Genomic DNA, 24,197 nt, shown 5'->3' with positions numbered 1-24,197 from the left:
TTTTTTTTTTTAATGAAATCAAAGAGGCATGTTCCTTATGAAGCATGATATAAGTCATAATTCATGTTTTTTAAAAAGTTAAAATTTTAATTTTGAAAAATTTCTATATCTCTTTAATTGTGTATTTGAGTATAATAAATATAAACATTTAACCTATTCAAAATATCCTCATTAATTACTCCATAAAATTAGTGTATAATTGAAAAAATATATAATCAATATTTACCCAATGTCCTATATTTTAAGCCACTACTAGAAAAAATTAGATTTGCGAGGAAATTTAGCGAGAACTTATGTATTCCTTTCTAAATGGTTGTATTGACGAGGAATTTTGCAAGGAAATTTAATTTCGTCTTCGAGAAATTATTTGGCAAGGAAATTTAGGCGATGAATAATATGTTTCTCTCTAATGTGCTTAATTAGCGAGGAATATTAGTAAAGAATACTGTAACCCTATCTAAAAGTTTAAATGATGAGGAAATTAATAAGAAAATATAGTCTTCTCTAATTAGCGAGGAATTGGCGAGAAATGATTATTCCTCTCTAAATAGTTAATAAAAAATTAAAAAATAATAATAATTAGAAGGGTTCTAATTTTATATTTACTTTTTAAAAATGTACCTATTTCATCAAACTTATTTTATACTATATTAATATATATATATATATATATAACATTTTCTAAAAATTTATAATGCCTTCTACATTAATTGTTTTTAAAAAATTATAATCTCTTCTATATAAGACAACTATTTTTACTTTATAAGATTTTTTATATTAAAAATATTTTCTTAAAAAATATATTTCTCTAAATTTTATATACCTCTAATTTATTTTTCAAGACTCCATTTTGTTATTCCCTCCATTTTGTTCCCACGCAAGTAATCTGCCCTCATTTCTTTGTGCGTTCCTCACCAGCGACTCACTCATCGTGCGGCTGCGCCAACCATAGATGCAAGAGACGCTGTCGCTCGGGCAAGGACGTGCAGGTGAGAATGCGCAAGAGAATCACTCTGTCATAGCTGATTTTGTCTTTAATCTAACCTCATCATTAACTTCATCTCCCAAATCTTGAAGTTGCAGTAGTGTTAGCCGTGTTCGAGTTCCAGTTGTCGCAGGGAGAACTTCTCTTTCACCAGGTTTTTATACGATTCAAACTACTATGTGGCTTGTTCTGTTCTTCCCAATTGTCAATGAATTGTTCTGATTTCCCAATTTGTGCGTTTGGTTTCCATGTAAGTAGAATGAGGGGACATGATTTTGTGAGATTGAATTGTGCGATACTCATGGCCGAGATAGAGATGAGGGAGAACTGAGATAGGCTTGTTCTGTTCTATGGAACATTTGTTCTTTTCTGGATCCAAAGCTCATCTATTTTCTCTTCTTTTTGGCCTGATGATCGTCATCTCAGAGGATACGTTTTCGGCGTTGATCATCTCAATGGCTCTATAATCGTCATCTCGGAGACTAACTGGAATTGTTTTCGGCCTTGATCAGAGGATATGTTTGGGCTTGGTCTGCTTCTGTCCTTTTCCCTCACCCTCCCAAGTCCAAATTGCTGGTTCTACGTTTTTCCCATTAATTATATTTGTTGTTATTAGCTATTAGTCTTATTCATTGGTAACCATTATTGGTGATTGATGATTGGTCACATATTCCGGGTACATTAGTTAACAAGGGGTATGAAATGTGACACTGATCCATATACTAAAACCTCTTGAAGACATGTGAACCAAGGAGGAGGAGGGTATATTCACGTTGTTTCCTTCAATTATTGGTGCCTTTGTTTGCTTTTTTAAAATCATTTCCTGTTTTGGAGTGATTGTCCCTGCATTTATACTCACTCTACCCCTCCTTTTGCTTTATTCTATTCAATCAAAACCAGTCACTATCTCCCTGTTTCATTTACTCATAACTCTGCCTCGGACTCCATTCTACACCACCGTGATTCAAGCCTAATATTGTGTGTTTCTGATAACATCTTTGTCTGTCTTTTTTTATTTTTTATTTTGGTAATAAGTTTATTTTTCTTTTTAAAAAAATGCTATCAGTTTCTATCTTCTCTTACAAGGAGGGTATTGCCTCCATTTTCTTGAATCGTTTTTGAGAATAATTTTTGGATCTTTGTTTATTTTTCTTGAAATGAGAGGGTTGATCTATTCTGCTGAAATATTAATTAATTGATAAGTTCATGGAGGTATTAATAGTGTGAATGTGAAGCACTGAGGCTTGATTTTGATGGGAGAGAAAGTAAGAAGAAAATAGGGAGTAAAACAATAGCAAAACTATTAAACTACATTATTTTTGTTATGTTGTTAATTTTCAAATCTCTTAAGTTATATAACTTTTCTTCACTTTCATTTATTTGTAGAGATCATGAGATCTGTAATTCCAGCATTTCACTTCCAGTATTTGCTTAAATTTTATATGCTTACTTGTATTTCGTTTATTTTATTACATTGGCATTAGTGATGTTGACATGAATGTCTTAGCTTGTTATTTAGATCCTTTGCAAAATATTCCTAATAAAGATGACGCTTTCTAAAAGAATTTCTTTTTATATTTAATATAAGTCATAGAGTTATTAATTAAAATTTGTGAATGTCTTAGCTTGTTACTTAGAAACTCCTTTGCAAACTTCTTGTTGTTGTTATTATTATTATTATTTTTTTTGGTAATGTAGAGGAATGATGGGTGATAGAAGTTGGATGTACAATAGACAAGATCAGAGTAGAAAGGGGTTAATTGAAGAATTCATAAGTGGCATAGATGAGTTTATAGAGTTTGCAATAACTCAAAAAGACTTTGTATCTAATGGCATGATATGATGTCCTTGCTCAAGATGTGATAATATAAAGTTTCTTGACATAGATCTTATCATAACTCACCTCTATAGGCATGGTTTTGTGCCCGATTACTACCAATGGGGTCCTTGCTCAAGATGTGATAATATAAAGTCCTTGCATCTGATAGCTTTAGTCCCTATAGGCAAATGTCACATAATTATTCTTGTTGGCTAGTAATTGTCACACCGTACAACCTTCCGCAAGGAATGTGCATGAGCAGCCCTTATATGTTTCTAACTGTTGTCATTCCTAATCCAAAGAGCCCTGATCAAAATATAGACTTGTATTTGCAACCTCTTATAGACGAGTTGAAAACATTGTGGTCGAAGGCAGTTGGTAGGATGAAGAAGACTGGTAAAGTTTATGGATTTAGATCACATGCTATTATGGTATGTGGAAATCATGGCAAGACCACTTGTAACATTAATATTGTTCATCCTACTCCTCCATATCCTATACCTTCACATCCTACACCAAATGTAGGAGATTTTATTCAGACACCTGCATTTGAAGCTGTTAACCATGCAATAGAGGAGAAGATAGACAATGTATTCAGCCAAAAGATATCAGAGATGAGATTTTTCATACAGCAAGATATTTTTGGGGCTATTCGTAGTTTAGGTGAGACAGTCCCAACTCCAGAGTGGTGTGCTAGCAATGCAAATTCTTCCAAGCAACCGAATCCAAATGGTGGTGGAAAATAACCATGTTATTTCCTAAGTTTTTCCTTTATTTTTTATGTATGAGATACTTTAGAACTCTTATTAAGTTTATTACTCTACTTCTTATAATACTGTATGACTTTTGATATGTGGTTAACATATTGAACCATTTGATTATGATATGACTTTTCCATATATGGATTATAGATAGATTGAACCACTTATATTATATTGTGCACTTTAGATTTCATTTTTTAGTTAATTGCTTGATTAAACAAGATTTATTTATAATCAATATTTTGATTCTTACAAAACCATTGTACAATTTAGTGACAAAATTGTGAAGAAATTATTCCTCTGTGACTAGTTTGATTTGCGAGGAATTAGTAAGGAATTAATTCATCTCTAATTGTTTGCTGTCTTAATTTTTTTTGTTGCTAATTATAATCTATTATTGAGGAAATAGTGACGACATATTCCTCACTAATTTAGCGAGGAACACATCCCTTGCAAAAAAATCTTAGCTAAAAAATGAACTTAGCGAGGCATTAGTGAGGAATTAGATGCCTCGCTAATTTTAACGAGGATAATTAGTCCTCGCTAATTAGCGAGGAAAACATTATTCCTGCTAAATATTAATGGCCCGTCATTTAGCTACACATTAGTGAGGAAATTAGTTCCTCTCTAAATTGCTTTTATGAGGAATAGATCTAATTTAGCGAGGAATAAGGTCCTTGCTAAATATTGATTTTCTTGTAGTGATAAGCAAAATTTTAAGAAAATAACTTATATTCTGATTGGAAAGGAATACATGATACATAGAGTATGGGGTTTAAACACTTTTCGTCACTTTCTATATTCTTCCAATATTTCCAATGTATAATATCACATCTTATGTTTATTTTTGTTTAATTTTATTGAAAATTTCATGCATACAATTCCATGCTCATATAAACTTTATATCAGTAATTATATAAAACTAAAATGGATAAGCAGTAGTATGTCCAAGGATTTACTTTAGTGACTCGTGTAATTTTAAAATAATTTTGAAACTCCATCCAAATACATGGGATTGATCACAGTCTAATAAAATATAAAAAGAGGGATTCTTTTAACTATATATTTCAGAGAATCTTATTCTAGAATGTATACTTGTGGTTGCTAGAACTAGAATATATATCAGTGCGATAATTATTTTCTGCATCAAATTGTATTATATTATAATTATAAAAATAAGAACAAGGATACATACTATGCAACATCAAATTACTCAAAAGATTCTTAGTTAAGTTGATGGCATGCACCCACAAAGTCACACTCAAAACCCACTCAAATGTATAAATGTCGTGCCAAGTAAAGCAAGTAACGTCTCAAGTCCATATCTAATAATTGAACCTAAAAATTCGTATGATTTAAAAGATAGATGAACAAAATTAATTCCTTTTTGAAGTCAGTGTATAATATATTAAGATAATACACACACACACTCACACGAATATTGATTACACGTGACAATCCCCCTCTCTGTTTTTTCTCCCTACACATGTTTCTTCCTGATTTGATGGTTGGCTGAATCTTCCATGTCAGTGGTATTATATTACGCTAGTTAACATCTTCATGTTAATATATAAAAAATCTACAACAATGATAAAGCATACAATTAAAATTTAAAAGCATAATATCCACATCTACAAATGACTTTACAATTCAACCGAAACATGTAAATAAAAATAAGATGAGTTTTAGACAACGTACCATAATTTGTGTGCATGTAATTTATTGTCTTGTTGAGGTCTCCTTTCCATGATTTTGTAATGTGCGTCACATAAACTTGCTTCAATTTTGGTGTCCGAGGCTTCCCCTTATCAAATATTTTCATATTTGGAATGTCCTCTGCCATAACGATCTCTAACTCTGGGAATTTGCCCAAATCAAGCTCTTCACAGAAACTGGTGAGTTTTGGAAGATGTTTGAGTTTTGGAATTCGCCCAAATCCTCTCCAAACTCTTGAACAGTACTGCTCCTGCAAATTCTTCAAAACTTGTTCCTCCTCCAACAACTTGAACTATATTTTCACAATCATATGCCTTTACCGACTTCAGAACGGACAGGTGTTTAGCCACTGGAATGGAGAATAAATCTTTTTCGCCTCCGCACCAGATGATTTGGAGTGATGTCAGCTTTCCCCACACTTGACTCTGAGGTTCTTTTTGCCACAGTTACTTGATGGGTACATCACTCAACGCCACTTCTTGTAAATGAGGCAGTAGTGATTCAGAAGCAGAATCTTCATTTATGTCAAACAACACTTTAGATTCAACACCACCCACTTTTATAAGATACAGTTTCTCTAGCTTTTGGAAACAATCCTACTCATATGTATAGTAGATTAATTATCGTCATAAGCAATTTATGGTTGCCAGCCATGCACAGAAAATGAAGACTAGTTGACATGAAATATATAAAAAGGAAAACATAATTTTAGGTCCTTGTATTTTGCTTACATTTTGCTATTGATTCTTTTTTTTTTTTTGTGCTTTTTTTCCCTATACGTTTGTTTTTATTATTTTAAGTACTTTTATGAACAAAGTATAAAAATTTTAGAGGGATCTAAAATAATGAAAAATAAAAGTATAGGAACTAAAAACACTGAAAAAAATATAGAAACTAATAATAAAACACGAACAAAGTATAGGAATTTAAAGTTATATTTTTCCTGTATAAAATAAACACACTCATTTGCCAAATCCGGGAAGAAGAAGTTGGTTTCTGTTGAGGAAACATTCCTTGAAAATGTTTCCATGGCACGACAGTTGACTATTCTCACTGTTTAGAGGGATGAAAAGTCAAATTCCTCCAGGGAGTAGCATGAAAGCTTCGAAAGATTTTCAAGAACGATAGTTTTCAAATGACTGGAAGGTCGTTTCTGGGCCATTTTTGCTGTATCAGTGAAAATTTCTTCCAAACTGTCACAGTCAGAAATCTCAACGCCTGTCAGCATGTGACAGGTGATGAGGGCAGGTACAAGTGTAGAAGAAGACCACATCTTTTTACTCTTACAATCTGTAGGTTCTGAAACGCCAATATTGAATCATTCTTATGTATGTGCTTCAAGTTGGGTGGGCAAATACGTACCGGTTCTCTCAGCATTGGTAGAGGATTATTCAAGTGTCCACACGTACGACTTCCTCTAACAAGTTGCAGTTTTCTATCCTTAATGCCTCCAGATGAACGAGTTCTTCAAGTAATACAGTGGAAAGTGGACTCTCGCGTGAACCACAATCAATGACTTGTAAGTCACTTAGATTCCCAAGTTTGAGAATTCCCCTTGGATCCTTGCTCCATTTGGATTTCAACCTAAGTAGACCGGGCAGTCTCAATATCTTTTTTTTATTATCGTCGTTATTGAACTTAAAATTCCTAATACCTTAAGACAAGGGAAGGAACAGAGAAAAAGGGGTTATGGTTCTGCAGTAAAATCATTTAAACAACTCAATAATTTATAAATTAATACTTAAACTATTTATAACTCTATCTACTTACGTGTAATAATAAACAAAAATATGAATAAATTATTAATTTATTCTAATTTTCATCATCACCATTCTCCTAAATCATGAAAATGTACTTTTTATGTATTATTTAAAAAATATTTTCTTGATTACTTTTAATCTTGAAGATAGATAACCTAAGTCTAGTGGACTATTATATGAAGTTTATTTAAGACTTTTCTTCAAGAGTTGAATTACTAACCAGGCTAATAGAAAGGAAGTAAAGAGAGCAAAATAAAGAGAAAGACAAACTCTTATACACTCATGTAATGTATTTAAACTCAATGTAGTGTTATGTAATAAGGCAATTATGACTTGAAGAAAAGGTTTAAAATATGCTACATAAATAATTAGGATGAAAATTAGTCATATTATAAACTTGTATCCCAATATTAAGCTAGCATTTAAGGCTTGTTAGAAGAGAAGAAAAGGAAAGATATCAAACAATAAGTAAGTACAAGTGACAGGAAAAGCCTAACTTAAAATTATAGAAAAAAACTTTGAACCTTTCAATATTAAAAAGCCGAAAAGAGATTTGGATGTTGGCCACTTTATGCTAAAGTTAAGCCTAACAAAAGTCAAGCAAATTAGACCAAAATACTTAGTTGTTTAATGGGCTTTATATTTTGAAATGTGAAGCCCAAGAGAAATTAAAGTTCTTTTTGCCAACCCAAGATAAAAAAGTTGCTTGGCCCGGTTCAACAAATCCGGCCTTTGGCGAAGTTTAAAAAAGAAATTGACACTGGGCTTTGTATTCTTGAATTGAGCCTAGTAAACTATCCTCCTTAAGCTTAAAAGAATTAAAGAATAGCTGTTGTGAAATTAATTAAATATTATTGAAATATTCTAAATTATTGTAATATTCTTTTTGGATACAATTACCCATGAATAATGGGCCGAGCCAAATTATTGCAATATTCTAAATTTATATGATTTATAACAAAAAATGTGACAAAAATCTAGGTGATTAGAGACATAAAACACACATTGGTAAAATGATAATATCAAAGATTAAATCAAAAATTATTTTTTAATATAAAGATCCAACTATAACTTTTTAAATTATGAGCACGAAATTATGAAAACCGTGAATCAACTTTTCACACCCACACACACACAGTTATATTAACTTTTATCTTAAAAAATGTAAAAGTTTAGAATCTTTGGACCTCTTAGAAGAGTTTGGAATGATTCTTCGCTTCGCTGCAGAACAAGAATGATGAGATGACGACGAAAAGAATTCAAAGAGAACATATAAATACTTGTTCTATTTGGAGGCATGCTTGTTCATTTCATTAGTTTAACTTTCAAGTATAGTGCCTATTAGTTTTCACGTGGTTAATTATATATTATTTGGTTGATTAATTAATATCAAAAATGGGGGAAGAAGCTGTTCCTGATCTCAGTAATAATGTTACATCAGTACTTGAATCGATGAATTTGGATTTCAAGCACTTAGCTGATGGTGTTGCTGTTGCTCTTCTTGTTATTGCCCTTTCGTCTGCATATTTCTACTGCTACAACTTGTTTCTTAAACCCAAGGGTGATCCATTAATTATTTCTTTATTATTATTGTTATTATTTTGTAGATTAATTGATTTTTGTGTATTAATTGATAATTGATTTATTTCAGCTTGTTTGGATCGTAAGAACTTCAGAGAATTCAAGCTTGTGAAGAAGACAAATCTGAGTCACAATTCTGCAAGATTTAGATTTGCTCTTCCTACACCTACTTCAGTTCTTGGCCTTCCTATTGGAAAACATATTAAATGCAGGTCCTTTATTTGTTTATTTATTTATTTATTTTGATGACAAAATCCATTGGAGAAAGAAATATATATATAGGATAGATAGGATGAGTCTCTCTTCTTCCTTGTTTATATTGTCATTCTTTTTTTCTACAAGATTTTAAGCTAGAGATTTTTTTTATGTATATTGTTATATGAATGGATTAAATTCAAACATTGTCGAACTCACTTGGAAATAACTCTCCTAAAAGTATTTTTTTTATTTTAATAAGTATTTTAAGTTAGAGAATTTTGATTCACTCTTTATAATTATTTTTCTTATAAGGGCTTCTTCGGCTTCAACTTGACTAACACCCTCTAAATAAGAGAAAATATTTTCTTGTTGCCTAAAACTGGTAATTTTCAATCACATGTTTAGAAAATTAAATAATTGTGCGAACTGGCTTGCTTATCAAGTTTCGAATAATAATATTGATGTTTTGATTTTTGACAATCCACCAATAAGGTGTTGATGTTTTATGAGTCTGCAACTTTTTCTCATTACATGGTTATCTGTGGCTTTATATTTTAAAAAAAATTGATAATTTTCACCATCTTGAATAAGTCTAAAAAACATAAGGTCAAGCATGAAAAAAATCATATTTCTCCTCATAATTGCACTTTTTGGGGTAGCTGGAATAGACCCTAGAAAGTCTAGGTCTCCTCTCACCCATTCCTTTACCTTGTTGATTTTTCTCACCTACCAAACATGGTAGAAGAAAATCAACTATATTGTATTATATTTGCTCTTAGGTATACTATCCTAATTTTTAAATATTTTGGGATCTATTTATGATAAATTTTACCATCCCTATATTATTTAATATATATAAATTTTCAATTTGTCAATTTTTTTGTATTAAAAATATTGAAAAAATCAAACAGATAAAAAAATTACACATTTGTGTTTCAAACTGCTGTTCTGTACATTTTCTTGTATTTTTCCAGCAAGAAAATTTTGATGTTTAGATTAAAGATGAAAACTATTTTTGATCCAAACAAAATATAAAACTTGGATGCTTCATTATATTGTGTAAGCAGGGGAAGAGATAGCCAAGGAGAGGAAGTCACCAGACCATATACCCCAATCACTTTGGATTCAGATGTTGGCTACTTTGAATTGGTGGTAAAGGTATTATACATATATTAAGATTAAATTGTCTAACTTATTATAAATTTTACTAAAATCATATTTCTTTAGTTTAAAACATATGAAAATATGTCCTGAAACAAAATAAAATATCTTACATTCAGTTCTAGTTTATTTTATTAATTTATTTTGGACAATTTTACATAAAATTAATAGAAATAAGACAAAGGGACAATTGGTTTCTGATTAAGAAAAAAGTAGCTTTTAGATAATTTAGATATTTTATAAAAAGATATTTATTCTATAAAGATTTAATAAAAAGTATAAATTTTTTAAATTTGGTTATAAGAATAAAAAAGTACTCCTCTATTCAAAAATGTAAGGCATTTTTAACCTAATCTCATCCCCTACTAAAGTAGTTACCTACTTTCAAACTAACTCTATCTTTTTATATTTACTCCTATTAAATACCTTACAATAAATATAAAGTTATTATTAATAAGAACACTTTTAAAAAAATAACAATGATTATATCTTAAAAAACTAAAAATAATTTATATTTTTTAAAATTCAACTTATCAAAAAAATGCTTTTCATTTTTTAACAGAGAGTAATTATTAGTTATTTATTTTTTAATTTTGTGTTATCATCCTTCATTTCTATTTTATAAAAATAATTTATTATTTAATTATTTTAAAATTTTATAATATTATCCCATATTTTTAAAAAATTATTATCAACCATAGCACCATATTATTTTAACTTCTCAAAATAACTTATTAAAATAATTAAATGTTTTTTATTTTAATTATTTTTAAAATTTTAAGAAAATATTGTAAAATCTCACAAAATAATTTTCTTAACAAATAATTTTTTCATGAAATAAGCTAAAAAACAAACGGGTCTAAATTATATTTATTTTATATAATTTCTAAATATATAATTTTTGATACCTTACACATGAAAATAATTTTAAAATTGTTATTTTATTCCTCTATCAAAATAATATATATATATACTCCCCGTTCAAAAATATAAGGCATTTTTTTGAGGAATTGGATATTTAAAAATGTAAGTATTTTTAATCTTTCGAGGTGTAGTCATTACCTTTTTTTAAAAGTGCCCCTATTGATAATAATTTTATATTTATTATAAGATATTTAATAGGGATAAATATAAAAAAGATTGGGTTAGTTGAAAAGTAGGTAACTACTTTATTAGAGGATAAAATTTGGTTAAAAATATTTTATATTTTTAAACTGAGAGAGTATATATTGGCCAATATATTATATACACACACATTAAAGTAAGATAATTTTTATTTAAATGAGGAAAATGTAAATTTAACAAAACTCATATTAAATATTGTATGATTTATGTATAAACTAAAATGATATATATCATCTCAGATTTGCATATTTAAATTTAAATTTAGTATAACTTTGCAGATGTATCCAAAAGGAAGGATGTCTCACCATTTTAGAGAGATGAAAGAAGGTGATTGCTTGGCCGTCAAGGGTCCTAAGGTACTTTTATATATATATATCCACTTTTAAAAGTAGTGTAAAATTATGTTTTAATTACTTGTATAGGTTTTCAATTTTATTTTTAAGTATTTTGGCATTTAGTCTCTCCACTATTAAAATTATATTATGAGACATCTTATTAGTACTATTGTGTGTGTATTCAATATTAATGTTCTCCTTTCCCTTATTCTATTTATTCAAATCTAATACATTATTGGCTTGAATATGTGCAGTTCTCTGTAACATTATATATCAATACATCCTCAAAAAGGAAAAATATCAGAGGTAGAAGGTCAAATATAAAATTACTTTCACATTTATTTACCCATTAAATACCCAACATCCAACTTTTTAATTTGAAAAGTCTTGAATTCCACCTTCACGTAAATTTGTTTTCCAAAAAGTCCTTTTGGATAAAAATTAATACTTAAATAATTTTGGGCTTCCTGAAAGTGCAAATAAAGATTTTTGAAGTGTTAATATGTAATTTGAACCTTGAATTATAGGTTTAAAGATAATTTAAATCCTAAACTCATTTAATACATTCTGAATACTAAATAATTAAATTTATAGCAATTTCACTTCAACCATTAAATTAAATCAAATGACCGTTACTTTTTAAAACAAAAGACGTAATGTACAATTTTTTCAAATTTTACTCTCCCTTTATCCTACTCTCTTTTGATTTAACAATGAGGACAAAATTATTTCAAATTTAATTATTTAGGATTTATAATATACCAAATATAATTTAAAGTTTAAATCACTCGTAGATATATAGTTCAAGGTTCAAATTGTGTATTAATTTTATTTTAAATGTGAAATGTTGAGTTACCAAATAGGGCCTAAGTTTGGTGTCAATTTAGAGATGAATAATATGATGGAGAGAATAACAACAAAAATATTTTAATAATTGAGAGATTAAATAAAAAATTTTATCTATAAATTATTTTCTTGTCTCAAATAATTTGAAATTGTTTGATTGATCAACTATAAAATTAATTTAATTTAGTTTGTTATTTCCTGATAAGTTTTATCATATAAAAGCTCAAAAAGCAAGGAAAAGGAAAACCCATTCAATAATGGGCTATGATTCAATGTGGTCGTTTATAGGGACGTTTCAGTTACAAACCAAATCAAGCTCGCGCGTATGGAATGCTCGCTGGAGGTTCTGGCATCACCCCAATGTTTCAGGTACAATTTTTTTAAATAAATTATAATTATAATTAAGGACACACTAATAGCTTTTTTGAAAAAATATTATTTTTGGTCTCTACATTTTACTCAAGTTTTATTATAATTTTTTACATTTTTTTTAATATTTTAGGTCTCTACACTTTTATTTTTCAGTGCTCTAGATCCTTTTATAAATTTTATTTTAAAATACCAAAAATAAAAATATAAGGACTTAGAATATTAAAAAAATACAGGAACCTATAGCAAAATTTCAAAAGGAACCCAAAGTTATGTTTTCTTAGTTTTTTTTATTTTATAACTTATAAATAGTATAATTAAATAAATGCCTATTCTTGGACATCTACAAGAAATCTCAAGCAAATCACACCATTTGTAATTTATAAATAGCATAAATTTTATTATGGATGCATTTTTAAATTTATTTGAAATTTTATTTTTTTAATTCTATTTTATCTTCTTTGCCTTATCTCAAATATATTCTATTCTTTCACGTTTATTTTATTTCAATTTAACCTCCTAATTTTATAAAGAGTTAAGGGCCAATTTCACTTTTAAACTATATATCTAAAAATGTTTGAGATTTTAAACTCATTTTTGAAGTGATATTTTTTTTTAATTTTTAAAAATAGTACAACATCATCTCTACCATTAATAAAAATTAACTTTCATTAGTTGTCCTAAAATAAGAAAGAAAATTATAAAAAGATTCAAAAATTACAGACAATGACCTAAAAAATTATTAAAAAATAACTAAGAAATTACAGAAAATGATTAAGAAAATTTTCTTGATTCTTTTTCTATAATGTTTGAGGTTATATTATATAATTTGCTAATCAATTAACAATCAAAGTCAGCTCTTATTAACAATAAAGGCAAAGGCGGCGGCGACGTTACATCATTTTTGGAAGTTAAAAAAGAATATTATATCAAAAATAAATTTAAAATCTCAAACAAACTTACTTATAATTTAGGAACAAAATTACCACTTAATGTTTTTATGAATGTTTGCAGAACGTGCTAAAGAAGTCAGTTTTCTCCTATGCTCCGCTTAATTTAAGATCAGGTTTCAAAATTGTACAAAATGAAACATGAAATGAAAATAAGAAATTACATTAAAGTAATAATTTTTGAAGCCACGTGTATTAAATTAAAGTAGAATTAAACATGAAGGGTTATTAAATTAATTATATTTATTTCAGCCATTAATTAGGACCATGACATGCATGTATCTGTACGTGTTTATATTTCTTGCAGATCACACGAGCCATACTAGAAAATCCAAAAGACAAAACGAAACTGAACCTTATTTATGCCAATGTTACAGTGGATGACATTCTACTAAAGGTACAGTATTGTTAATTAGTGTTGAAAGCTAATTGTCCATGTAAATAAAAAGAAAAAAGAAAGAAAGAAAAAAAAACACACACACACACACAATGAACAATATTTATCTATTTTTTTCACAAGTCTAGAGAAGTATATGGGACACACATCTTAGATAAAATTTAAAAATTTAAATCATCATTTAAAATTATTATTATTATTATATTATTATCAGTATTTTATATACTATATATATATATATAAACCTTGTAAATGACTTTGGTTTTGCCATATCACATGTTGATTTCTCACACATCACTTTTATTTGATATGGGCAGAATATTACGTTGCTGCTCGACAGTTAAAGTCAAAATAATGCTATTACCCATTCTTTTTTTTGTCTGGGTTATCTAGTAAAGATATCTTTGCATAGTTAGCATTGCCTTTGAAAAATATAAATTTTTTTATATATTAATCAGAAAATTCGAAATTTAATAGTCAAAGCTAAATATACACGTTCTTAATCCCAAAGCTAATTCTCAAAGGCTCTACTAATCTCACAACTCACTCTCACTTTTTTTATGATGACAATACACCCAAAAATGTTTGCCTATACTCATTAAGACAATAAAATATATATACTATCAATTATAACAACAAACATTCTCCCACTAAGTGAAGTTAGATACATGAATTGTACATATTAATCAAAAAAAAAAAATTGTACATCACCATTATGCTCTCTACCTTTTACCAAGATTTTACAAATGCTAACTAAAATATTTTCATCAATATTTTTTATAGGTATTTTCTTTAACCTTCTTCTATCCCTTTTAAAAAAGCTCAAAATTATTCGTTCTACTTTCTTCACTAGCGTCTCCTTCAATCCTCATTATACATGTTCAAACTATCTTAAATTAATTTTTTTATCATTTTTCATTCAATAGGTGCTACACGTATGTTTTCACGTATACACTCATCTTGAATTGTATCTTTACATGTATACCAACACATTCATTTCAACATTCTCCTCTCTACTACTTCAATTTTATACTCTTACGATTCCGTTAAAGCGCAAACATTCACCTCCATATAACATAGCTGATCTCATGACATTTTGATAAACCTTCCACTCTATCAATTATTAAAAGAATCAAATTTAAATTACTTGCACACATAAAGGTATGAAATTCGGTGCTGGCTTCAATCCTTTTTTAGTTTGGTTTCTGTGTGATTGGTGCAGGAAGAAATTGATGAGTTGGCAAGCAAGTATCCTGACCGTTTCAAAGTTTACTATGTTCTAAATCAGGTTTGTTGCTTTTCTTCAATTCCCTATTGCATCCTAACACACATCAAAAGAAAAGAAAATTAAGACATTTACATATGTTTCTTGTAATAGTGAGTATGCCCTCTTTCTTAAACTTAAACATTAATTTCAGTTTTTATTTTTTTATTTTTTGGTGAAACATTAATTTTAGTTTCATGTATGCATATGCTATGTCAAAATTATACTGGCAATAACAGTATCTTATAATGGTCGGTAAAAAATAATAATGATGATGATGATAATAATACCTTATAAGCTAAGTAAGTAACGAGGAATTCAATGCCTCTTGAGTTTGAATTTTGTTAATGAAAAGAGTTTTGGAACATTGAATGGGTCCACCCGACTGGGCTTGACTTAGGTTGTGGAGGGCGAAGTCCAAGGGTAGAATGCAAATTCTAAAGACTATACAAGACTTTTTTTTTTTTCTTTAAAGAAAAAAAGTACATTGATAGTTATAAGAATAAAATTTATGAAAAATGAAAGAAAATGATTATCCAGAATCAACATCTGCTGCATTTTATACTTAATAAACATTATACTTTCATCTGAATGAAAGATGCAAGTCAGAAGGATGTTTACAAGCTTTTAATTAATAACAAAGGTTTAATTTCCTCCAAAACTATAAAAGAAATCCACAATCATGACTATAACATATTTACTACCACTATTATCACTCAAACAAGAAGGAAGAGTAAGTTTAACGAATTTACTTTCAATCATTTGATTACCCTAATCAAGTTTCAAAGAAATATTCAAATATAAACAAAAAAGTCCATCACTATGTTTAACTTTGCGATCATTATTCACCTTACTTCTACAAGAAAACTAAATATTCTTTTTCACAATAATTTATTAATTTGATATTATTATATGCTATTAGAGAAAATAACAATTTATTTTATTTTCCTTCCCACACTTGGCAGCCTCCTCAACCATGGAATGGTGGGGTTGGGTTCATATCAAAGGAAATGATTCAAACCCATTGTCCTGCACCTGCATCTGATATCCAGGTATGTTTAATACTGCCACCAGTCCAAAATATAAACTGCTTCAACAATAATCCGTATACCAATAAAATTCTTGTTCTAATATAACATATATATTGTTTTCCTTTTTTTTACCCTTAGTCCCAATTATCAATGATGAGTGAAAAGAATGTCATAAATTCACACAATTTAGGTTGATAAATGCAATGTGTAAGAGGGGAAAAACATTTCTACAACTACTAAGTTAATTATATTTTGAACCAAAATCAACTGAAAGATAATGCTTATATTTTGGATCAGAAAGAGTACAATTGGAATGAATTTCCTTTTCATATAACCAACAGTTTCAATATTAGTCTTTTTGTCAATAAAAAAATAAGATTTAACTGCAACAAGTGTGTTTTCTTCAGAGATTCCCTAATGCATTTACAAAGTTTCAAACACTAAAACTAAAGAAGATTAACAATTCAAGAATAGAGATATTAATCTTCTCTTCTCATTTTTGCACAAGCTTTTGCTTCACGGTCATATTATGATCCTTATTAATTGTTACATTTTGCAGATACTAATGTGTGGTCCACCAGCAATGAATAGAGCCATGGCTGCTCACCTTGATGCACTTGGCTACGCACCAAATATGCAGTTTCAGTTCTGATTGTTTTCCTTTTCTCTCTGAAATGGTTGTTGCTATTTTTTATTTAATGATTTGTATCTCATATATCAAAGAATTATAGCAAATAATAATAATAAAATGGAAAAGATTGTTGCAAGACAAAGTTTGACATCACTGCAACTATTGTTATTGTTCATTTTAAGCTTTTATCCCTCATTAAACCCTTTTTTTTTTGTTAACATTAAACCAGAATGATATAAGTTATATGTAGTATAAAAAGTATGGTTTTAAAAATTTCTATAACAGCATTGTTTCAGCTAATTGGCTAAGCATATATATAATCCCCAGGAAAAAAAAAAGGGTGATAAAAAAAGAAAAGAGCATGAGTAAATTGATGTTTCTGAATCGCAATAACCCCTTAAATATCTGTAACTGAACATGGATCAAATGTACATTATGAAACAGTGTGGAATCAATATCCAAACTCTTACCTCAACCTTTCCAGCCTTCAGCATTTGGATTCGCGTGCATTACAGTGTTATAGGAAGAGTTAGAAGCCCAAACACTGCTGATTAACTAGATTGGGAAGCAATTTGGATATGTATTAAGTCTGTCTGCTCAATCCTGGAATGTAAACTCTGCAATTGCAATGACAAAGTCTTATCAACTTTTATTTCTCAAAAAAATGACCTCAAGACTGCCCCGGATTTTTAAAACAATTATTAGTTGCTACTGGAAAGCATACTTCTAAAAAATATTTACTGCCTGGTACTTAAGGAAGGAGAAAATTGGGCCAAAATCAAACTAGAATCATATGTAGGAGCCAAATATTAGAATCATATGTAGGGAGTCTTATTATATGACTAGAAAAATCAGGGCCTGAATATATATTACCTTATTTGCAAAAAAGAAGCTAACATTTACTACCCACGAGCATGGCTTGCCTTTATCCATGAGGCATAAATTCCATTTTCTTTCACTCTGCATAAATGCAAATAAAGGAATGGTCCATTATCACAAAAATTCTTTTGTATATGAACGTAAGACTTGATTTTCTTTTCTTTTATTGGTCAAATATAAGACTCAACTAAAAACACGCACATTCAACTGCATAAAAACAAGAATACAGACACAAATGAATTTTATATATATATATATATATATATTCATTCAAGAAAAGGCCAGGAATAAACAATGAATCTTTTAGGCACTTGATGCAAAGGAGTTAAATGGTTATATATTTACAATATAGGTACTTGATGAAAATGAAAAGTCTAGGAATAATAAACAAGCATTAGTAAATACATGCAGATTAACATTGCACATTAGTTAACTGAAGCCTCCCCCACCCCTCTCTTTTTTCCTTTTTTTTTTTTACCTTTTCGTTGGGGATGGGGCGACATTCATCAATTAGTCAAGCTCAATTTGTCCATAAAGTATAGAAAGTTTACTTACAAATGCATGTCATCTTGATTGATATCAGGGAATAAATTAATATAAAAGCGAAACCCATCAGGGCTAATATCCCTGCAGAGTAAACCTGAAAATGATTTGACATTTTATCAGTTCATAGTTATGTCAACAAGAATATTGAAGAGTTGAATGGCTGCATACCCTTGCTCTCGGCAGTAAGGAGATGCTCCTTTGCCATTGCCGGGGCAACTCCTAGTGTCCTTGCAGCATCACCAGCACTTATCCCAGCTCGGAGAGCATCAGGCTTCAGAACAAGCATCCTTATTTTAGCAAAAACCTGCACCCAGGAGCCTTAGCTACATAAATTTGATTTCCACGGGAAGCACAGTTATTTGAAATCAGAATACTCGTAAATATAAATAGCTGGACTAGGGTTTCAATCACGACAGTTACCCTGATAGGTAAAATCACAAAGAGAGATTGATATAAACCCATCTTTTAAATAACCAAGTAAGACGACACATTGGAATTAAATAATAAATTGCAATCAATCAGGCAGTGCCGCAGATGCTAGCAGATATCCTAATTTCCTAACCTTGGTCTTTTCTTTTAATGTTTGTTATTATCGTCATTATTGAACTTAAAATTCCGAATACCTCAAGGCAAGGGAAAGAACAGAGAAAAAGGATTATGGCTCTGCAGTAAAATCATTTAAACAACTCAATATCTTATAAATCAATACTTAAACTATTTAATGAAAAAAAATAGCATTGAAAATTTATTAACTTTTTAAGTCAGTATGACATAACTTGCACAGTACATATTCTTTACAGTAATAATCCCCCCGTTTTATCCGGTATGCAAATAGAGTTTCATAACGTCACTTCCAGAAGATGAATGGAAAGATGATTTTTCAAAGGTAATCACAACATGACAACCTACATTTTTTTTTTTTCCGGTCAATACATAATACCTTATATTGACTACTCCCAAAAGAGAGAAATCGACTTTGAAAAAACAATAAAGATAACAGATAGAAAAAATCACCTCCTCATCGCTATGGGATTTATTCTGTATTACCATGACTCCACTATCAAACTTACGTAGTAGCACTGGGCTGAAACAATGAATGAGATAGTTAACGTACAAAATACATTTAAGAGAACACCAATCATCTTGAAAAAAGTAGAACTCCTTGGAGTATGATTTAATCTGACCTACTGACAATGTTTGCACTACAGAACCAATAAACAAATGCACCAATACACGGGTAAAAATCACAATGTTATACATACACATCAAACTTTTCCCAAAGCATGCAAGCTTGCAACAAGTCATCAGGTGAGATCAATTCTGCACGAAAAGCAGATCAGCCAACCAAAACAGGGAGGTATAGACAATTTTGCCAAGAAACAAAAGGCTATCATATCCACAGAAATATAAAAGCTAGGGGTGTTGATCAACACCTGTGCCACGAGCACGATTGAAGAGGCAGTAGATATCAATGAGGTTGATCATTCCTCCAGCTCTGTCAAGTGGAATTTTAACAAAATCTGCCAACTATGCATTAGCAAGAAAAAATTAGTATTTTAAAACTACATTTAAAAATGTGAAAAAGAAATCTGAGTCAAAAAGAACAGGTAATACTGTAGCATTGAAAACATTGAGACCATAAAAATTCTCTGTTACTTCTATGTAATGATGAAAGACATACCAATTCATAAGCATGCACAATGAAAAGCCAAAAAAAAAAAAAGTATGATAACCATATGTCAATGTTAAAAACCTAAAAATCCATACCAACCACCCCAAATATTAGAGGGAGAAAGTTTCAATGAGCTTAAGCCTTGCACGAGATTCCGATCAACATAATAACGAAGTCCTTCATAATCCATAAAAGCAGATAGTAGACGGCCTGTCTTCCAACCTCCATTCTCCTCACATAATTTGAACTATATTGCGATTTAAATGAGGAATCAAAGTGCAAATCATTTTAAAGGAAGGACTACTGTAGATCTGAATGGTCCTGAATGATGGGAGGAGACTACAAAGCAATAGATTATGGAGTTCAAAAACTAGTGAACAAGTGATTTTACCGTTTCTACAGATATCAAAAGTACACGGGCACTTTAAAATTCATTTACACTTGTATGATTGGCTGGAAAGAAAAATGGATTCTTTTCACACAAACAGAAGTCAAATGTCATCTTCCGATTAAGGGCTTGGAATTATGCTGAATTTTTTTGGTCTCAAACCTTCAATCATCATCCTTGGAATTCCTCTATTAAACAAACTAGTAATATAAGGCTCCATGGTCAAATCCATTGCTCTCATCCATTCAACAAAAAACAATCTTTAAAATGCTTGGACAAAACAAGAAATCCTTCTTAAAATGAACATCTTAGTTGACAAGCAATAAGACTTGACTGAATTAGCAGAGAATAAAAGAGAAGGACAATAACCTGGCGAGATAACTGCTGATGATACAAAGCACCAGCAGATTCTTTCGTAACAGGTGATATAATACCAACACTCAATAGCCAATCTTGCATCTCTTCCTTTGAACCCATCTCCTCATCGTTTGCTTCATTGGTTTGAGAATTTGATCCAGACAAAAGTTTTAGCCTCATTTTCTCTGCTAGTGTCACCATCTCTTTAGCCTTGCTCTGTAATCCCAACATCAAGCCAAAACAACTTAACACAAAAGTCCAAAACACAACGAGTTAATCAATAAATTAACTACAGAACTTATAGTAGACCTAACCACAATGCTGCCACGATCAAGTAGGAGAAAGGTGACATCTCTTTAAACAATATTAAGGTAAACCCGGCTGGCAAGCTTAGCAATACAATTAACAGAAAAATTACTTTTTATGTGGAGCATTAGAAAATATATTGAATGAATAATTTAACTCATCTTGCTGATATGGATCAGATTGTCATTTCCATTTTTATCTAAAAAGGACTGCTTGCTCAATGAGTTAATGGATAAAGGAACAATTTATAATCCATACCATGAGACTACACATATTATAGAAGAGCAAAAGTAGGATTTAAGATCCAATTAAAGAGGTGGTAGAGGAGGAAGGATTTTCGGACACCTTTCCTAGTGTGATCAACATGTAGAGTTGTCAGCATGCATACAGTAGTAACAAATCTAAGTTTCTGTTCTAAAGTTGTATCTTAGTAAAGCTACAATGATTTTAAGAAAAAAAGACAATAGAAAATGGGAGTGCTCTGAAGCAAACATCAGACAAAATTCTAAGGTCCTTAAATACTACAGCAAACTTGAGTTCTGGTGCACAATAAAATTCGATATATTCCTCTCTTCAATTTTCAATACAACAAGGCCATTGCCCTCATAAACTGCAACCATATAAGTTTAACATAATGCACCATTCCTTTCTGAGTTCTCGCAATAGATTGTCAGAAATTAAGAGCATACGTGGACGTATTACCATGAGAGCATTCAAATCCTGGAAAGCTTCCTGCAAGGTTCTATCTGTGCTCTCCCAACTTTCCTGCTCCTTCCTCAATATTCCCGATACACCCACCATCCTCAAGGTCCCATCACTTGAAAACATCCCGCTAGAAGAAGCATTCGAACCTGACCCAGAACTTGAACTCGGCTCACTCTGCAACTCCCAAGCCCTCGCCCGCCAACTCTCCCAAAATTTCGACAAGAAAACATCACTGTCCCCCTTACCTCTCATGACGATCGTCACCACCACCGATCTGGATATCGAACCCGAGTCAGTAACCCGACCATCTGACGATAAAGAGAGCTGGAAACGTATCCTTGGGGAAGCAAACATGGATTTGAGAGATTTTTTGGGAGTGAAAATGTGGGAGATTGCGCCTAGAGGAATCGCGGAGGCGGAGCTTCCAGTGGCGGTGGCGGAATCAAGTAGCCACAGTAAGCGGTGGGTGGTGAGGATGAGGATGCCTGATTTGAGATGAGGAAAGGAACTGGAGGGATCATCTTCGCAAAGAAGATCTACAGAGGAGAGAAGATAACATTCAATTTCATTAGGGAGAAGCACAGGTCGACCGCTTCCGGTGAGCTCAACCGCCGGCAAGCAGTGTCTGGCCATGGGATAGTCGCTGGTCAGCGACAAGATTTGGCGTCTTTTCAAAGCTTCCCCACAAATTCTGAAGAAAACGATCTTGCGGAAGTACAAGTTTAAATCCTATGATTATATATGGTACAAGGGTAGGGAAAAATTACAGCTACTGGGTGGTGGAGTCCAAAAACATTGGCCAATGGCCATTGCGTTCCGAGGACCGGTGTGCGATGAATCACGATATCAGATTCTTAGCAACCAGATTGATTTTAATCCCTTGCGTTGCTCCCAATAATTTTGACTGATCAAATAAGATGGGTGTTAAATAAAGATAAATAAGTTCATGGATATGTTGAAGTGTCATAGAAACAATTGGTTATAAATAAATAGTTACATAATTATTGGATCAACATTGTGGAAGATTTTAGCAAAGACAACATTGGTGATAGAGTTGGGAGTACGGGCAAACCGACTCTTATAAGCTCGGATCTTAAGAGCCTGAGTCTAAAATTCAATTCTCTATTTTAAACCCTATTTTTTAAACCCGGCTCTTATGTGAAGGGCTTATGGTTGGGCTCGCAAGCCTTTTTTCAAAAAAAAAAATAATATAAATAAAATTAAACATTATAAATTAATTAAAATATTCTGAAATTAAAAAATAAAATTCTCATAATTTTTTAAAAATTAAACAACACACATTTAGAAGTCTAGTAATAAAATTTAAATCTTGGTTAAAAATAATTTTTTTTATAAATACACAAACATAATAATTATAAAAAAATAAAAAATATCAGGAATTTTATATTATACACTGGTATTTATTAAATTATATTAAATTAATTTTAAAATAAATTAAAATTAATAATAATATAATGTGTGTAGGATTAAGTGAGCAGGTCATTGGTTTCAAATATATGTTCCACCAAAGAAAATAATAATAATAATATAACAGGGTTTAAAGGGTTACCCGAGCTCGAGCCCGAGCCTTTTTTTACAGGGCTTATCAGGGCCAAACCCTCAAGCCCAATTACTTTAAAAAAAATTATTTTCAAAACCTGAACCCCTATTTAAAAAGGGCTTTCAAGCTCAGCCTTCCAAATCTGGCCCTTATTCCCAACTTTAATTGGTGGTAATAGACTTTGTATTATTAGTAGTCATGGATGAGAATTTTTAATTCTTGAAAACTTTTAACTTTGGACATAGTAACATATAACTCTCCATATTAACTTTTAATTAACAAAAAAAATGATAAATAATAGAGTTAAATAGCAATGTGAACCCTGAACGATAATTTTAGGTGAGATTTGAATCATGAACTTGTATTTGATATATTTTAAGTTTTGAACAATTAAATTTGGAATAATATTGCCCTCATTATTAATTTTAATTTGAACTAAATATCGTTACTTTAAGCATGGGTCCCACTCTCTTACTATAATGTGTTATATTTTAAATCCTTGATTTAGTAAAATAAAGAAAGGTAAATTAGTGATTTGATGAATTAATTAAATTAATTACATTATTGGATAACAAATAGGCCAATTGGATTTTTTTTTTGAATATAAGGCCACAGCAAAGCCGTGCAAAAAGACTATGATCTAGTTATATCTAAAACCATGAGGTTATTACATTCTATCGGAGGAAAATCTAAAATCATAATGTTAAAAGTATCATGCATCGATCTATAAGCTAATAGGTCAGCACATCTATTCGCTTCTATATAAATGTAGTCAAAGGTAACAATTCAGTCTCTCATTATGAGATCTTTGATCTTCTTGATGATGCCTGATAATGGATGACTTCCGTGGTATC

At 30.4% G+C, this 24,197-nt stretch overlaps 2 protein-coding genes across 8 annotated transcripts; one reads left to right on the top strand and one right to left on the bottom strand.

Annotated features, from left to right (window-relative positions):
* Positions 1-866: 866 nt before the first annotated feature.
* On the top strand, positions 867-17,104 carry LOC129312683 (NADH--cytochrome b5 reductase 1-like). 3 transcript variants are annotated; one of them, XM_054955354.1, is made up of 11 exons: positions 867-989; positions 1,078-1,139; positions 6,343-6,800; positions 8,693-8,834; positions 9,888-9,978; positions 11,385-11,462; positions 12,576-12,656; positions 13,914-14,003; positions 15,226-15,291; positions 16,233-16,319; positions 16,858-17,104. In XM_054955354.1, exons 3-11 carry the CDS (start codon positions 6,794-6,796, stop codon positions 16,948-16,950), a joined length of 735 nt encoding a protein of 244 aa, XP_054811329.1. In that variant the 5' UTR covers positions 867-989; positions 1,078-1,139; positions 6,343-6,793; the 3' UTR covers positions 16,951-17,104. The 3 variants fall into 3 exon arrangements, with proteins under 3 accessions (XP_054811329.1, XP_054811328.1, XP_054811327.1); XM_054955353.1 differs by lacking the exons at positions 867-989; positions 1,078-1,139 and having other exon boundaries at positions 6,263-6,529; positions 6,624-6,800; XM_054955352.1 differs by lacking the exons at positions 867-989; positions 1,078-1,139; positions 6,343-6,800 and adding an exon at positions 8,137-8,602.
* On the bottom strand, positions 15,045-22,668 carry LOC129312682 (vacuolar protein sorting-associated protein 36). Of its 5 annotated transcripts, none has more exons than XR_008593673.1 (10): positions 21,780-22,668; positions 20,784-20,987; positions 19,788-19,881; positions 19,617-19,674; positions 19,369-19,438; positions 18,523-18,658; positions 18,364-18,448; positions 17,803-17,889; positions 17,400-17,546; positions 15,045-15,324 (listed from the first exon to the last, which is right to left on the bottom strand). XR_008593673.1 is itself a non-coding variant. In XM_054955351.1 (9 exons), the coding sequence occupies exons 1-8, from the start codon at positions 22,413-22,415 to the stop codon at positions 17,832-17,834; spliced, it is 1,341 nt and encodes a 446-aa protein (XP_054811326.1). In that variant the 5' UTR covers positions 22,416-22,668; the 3' UTR covers positions 17,300-17,546; positions 17,803-17,831. The 5 variants fall into 5 exon arrangements, 1 of the variants encoding a protein (XP_054811326.1); XR_008593671.1 differs by lacking the exon at positions 15,045-15,324 and adding an exon at positions 15,923-16,331; XR_008593670.1 differs by lacking the exon at positions 15,045-15,324 and adding an exon at positions 15,924-16,308.
* Between the last annotated feature and the right edge of the window lie 1,529 nt (positions 22,669-24,197).

The sequence above is a fragment of the Prosopis cineraria genome, unplaced genomic scaffold (genome assembly GCF_029017545.1).
Source record: "Prosopis cineraria cultivar Desert tree isolate PC_DT_omini unplaced genomic scaffold, ASM2901754v1 PC6, whole genome shotgun sequence".
Taxonomy (NCBI): Eukaryota; Viridiplantae; Streptophyta; class Magnoliopsida; order Fabales; family Fabaceae; genus Prosopis; species Prosopis cineraria.
This window is presented reverse-complemented; position numbering and strand designations above follow the sequence as displayed.

Coding starts and splice junctions, on each gene's coding strand:
- LOC129312682 (XM_054955351.1), bottom strand. CDS start 22,415: ATGGCCAGACACTGCTTGCCGGCGGTTGAGCTCACCGGAAGCGGTCGA. Junction 19,882..20,783: donor ATCAGCAGTTATCTCGCCAG/GTTATTGTCCTT, acceptor GCTAATGCATAG/TTGGCAGATTTTGTTAAAAT. Junction 17,890..18,363: donor AATCAAGATGACATGCATTT/GTAAGTAAACTT, acceptor GCATTTATGCAG/AGTGAAAGAAAATGGAATTT.
- LOC129312683 (XM_054955352.1), top strand. CDS start 8,437: ATGGGGGAAGAAGCTGTTCCTGATCTCAGTAATAATGTTACATCAGTA. Junction 8,835..9,887: donor GGAAAACATATTAAATGCAG/GTCCTTTATTTG, acceptor TTGTGTAAGCAG/GGGAAGAGATAGCCAAGGAG. Junction 11,463..12,575: donor TGGCCGTCAAGGGTCCTAAG/GTACTTTTATAT, acceptor GGTCGTTTATAG/GGACGTTTCAGTTACAAACC.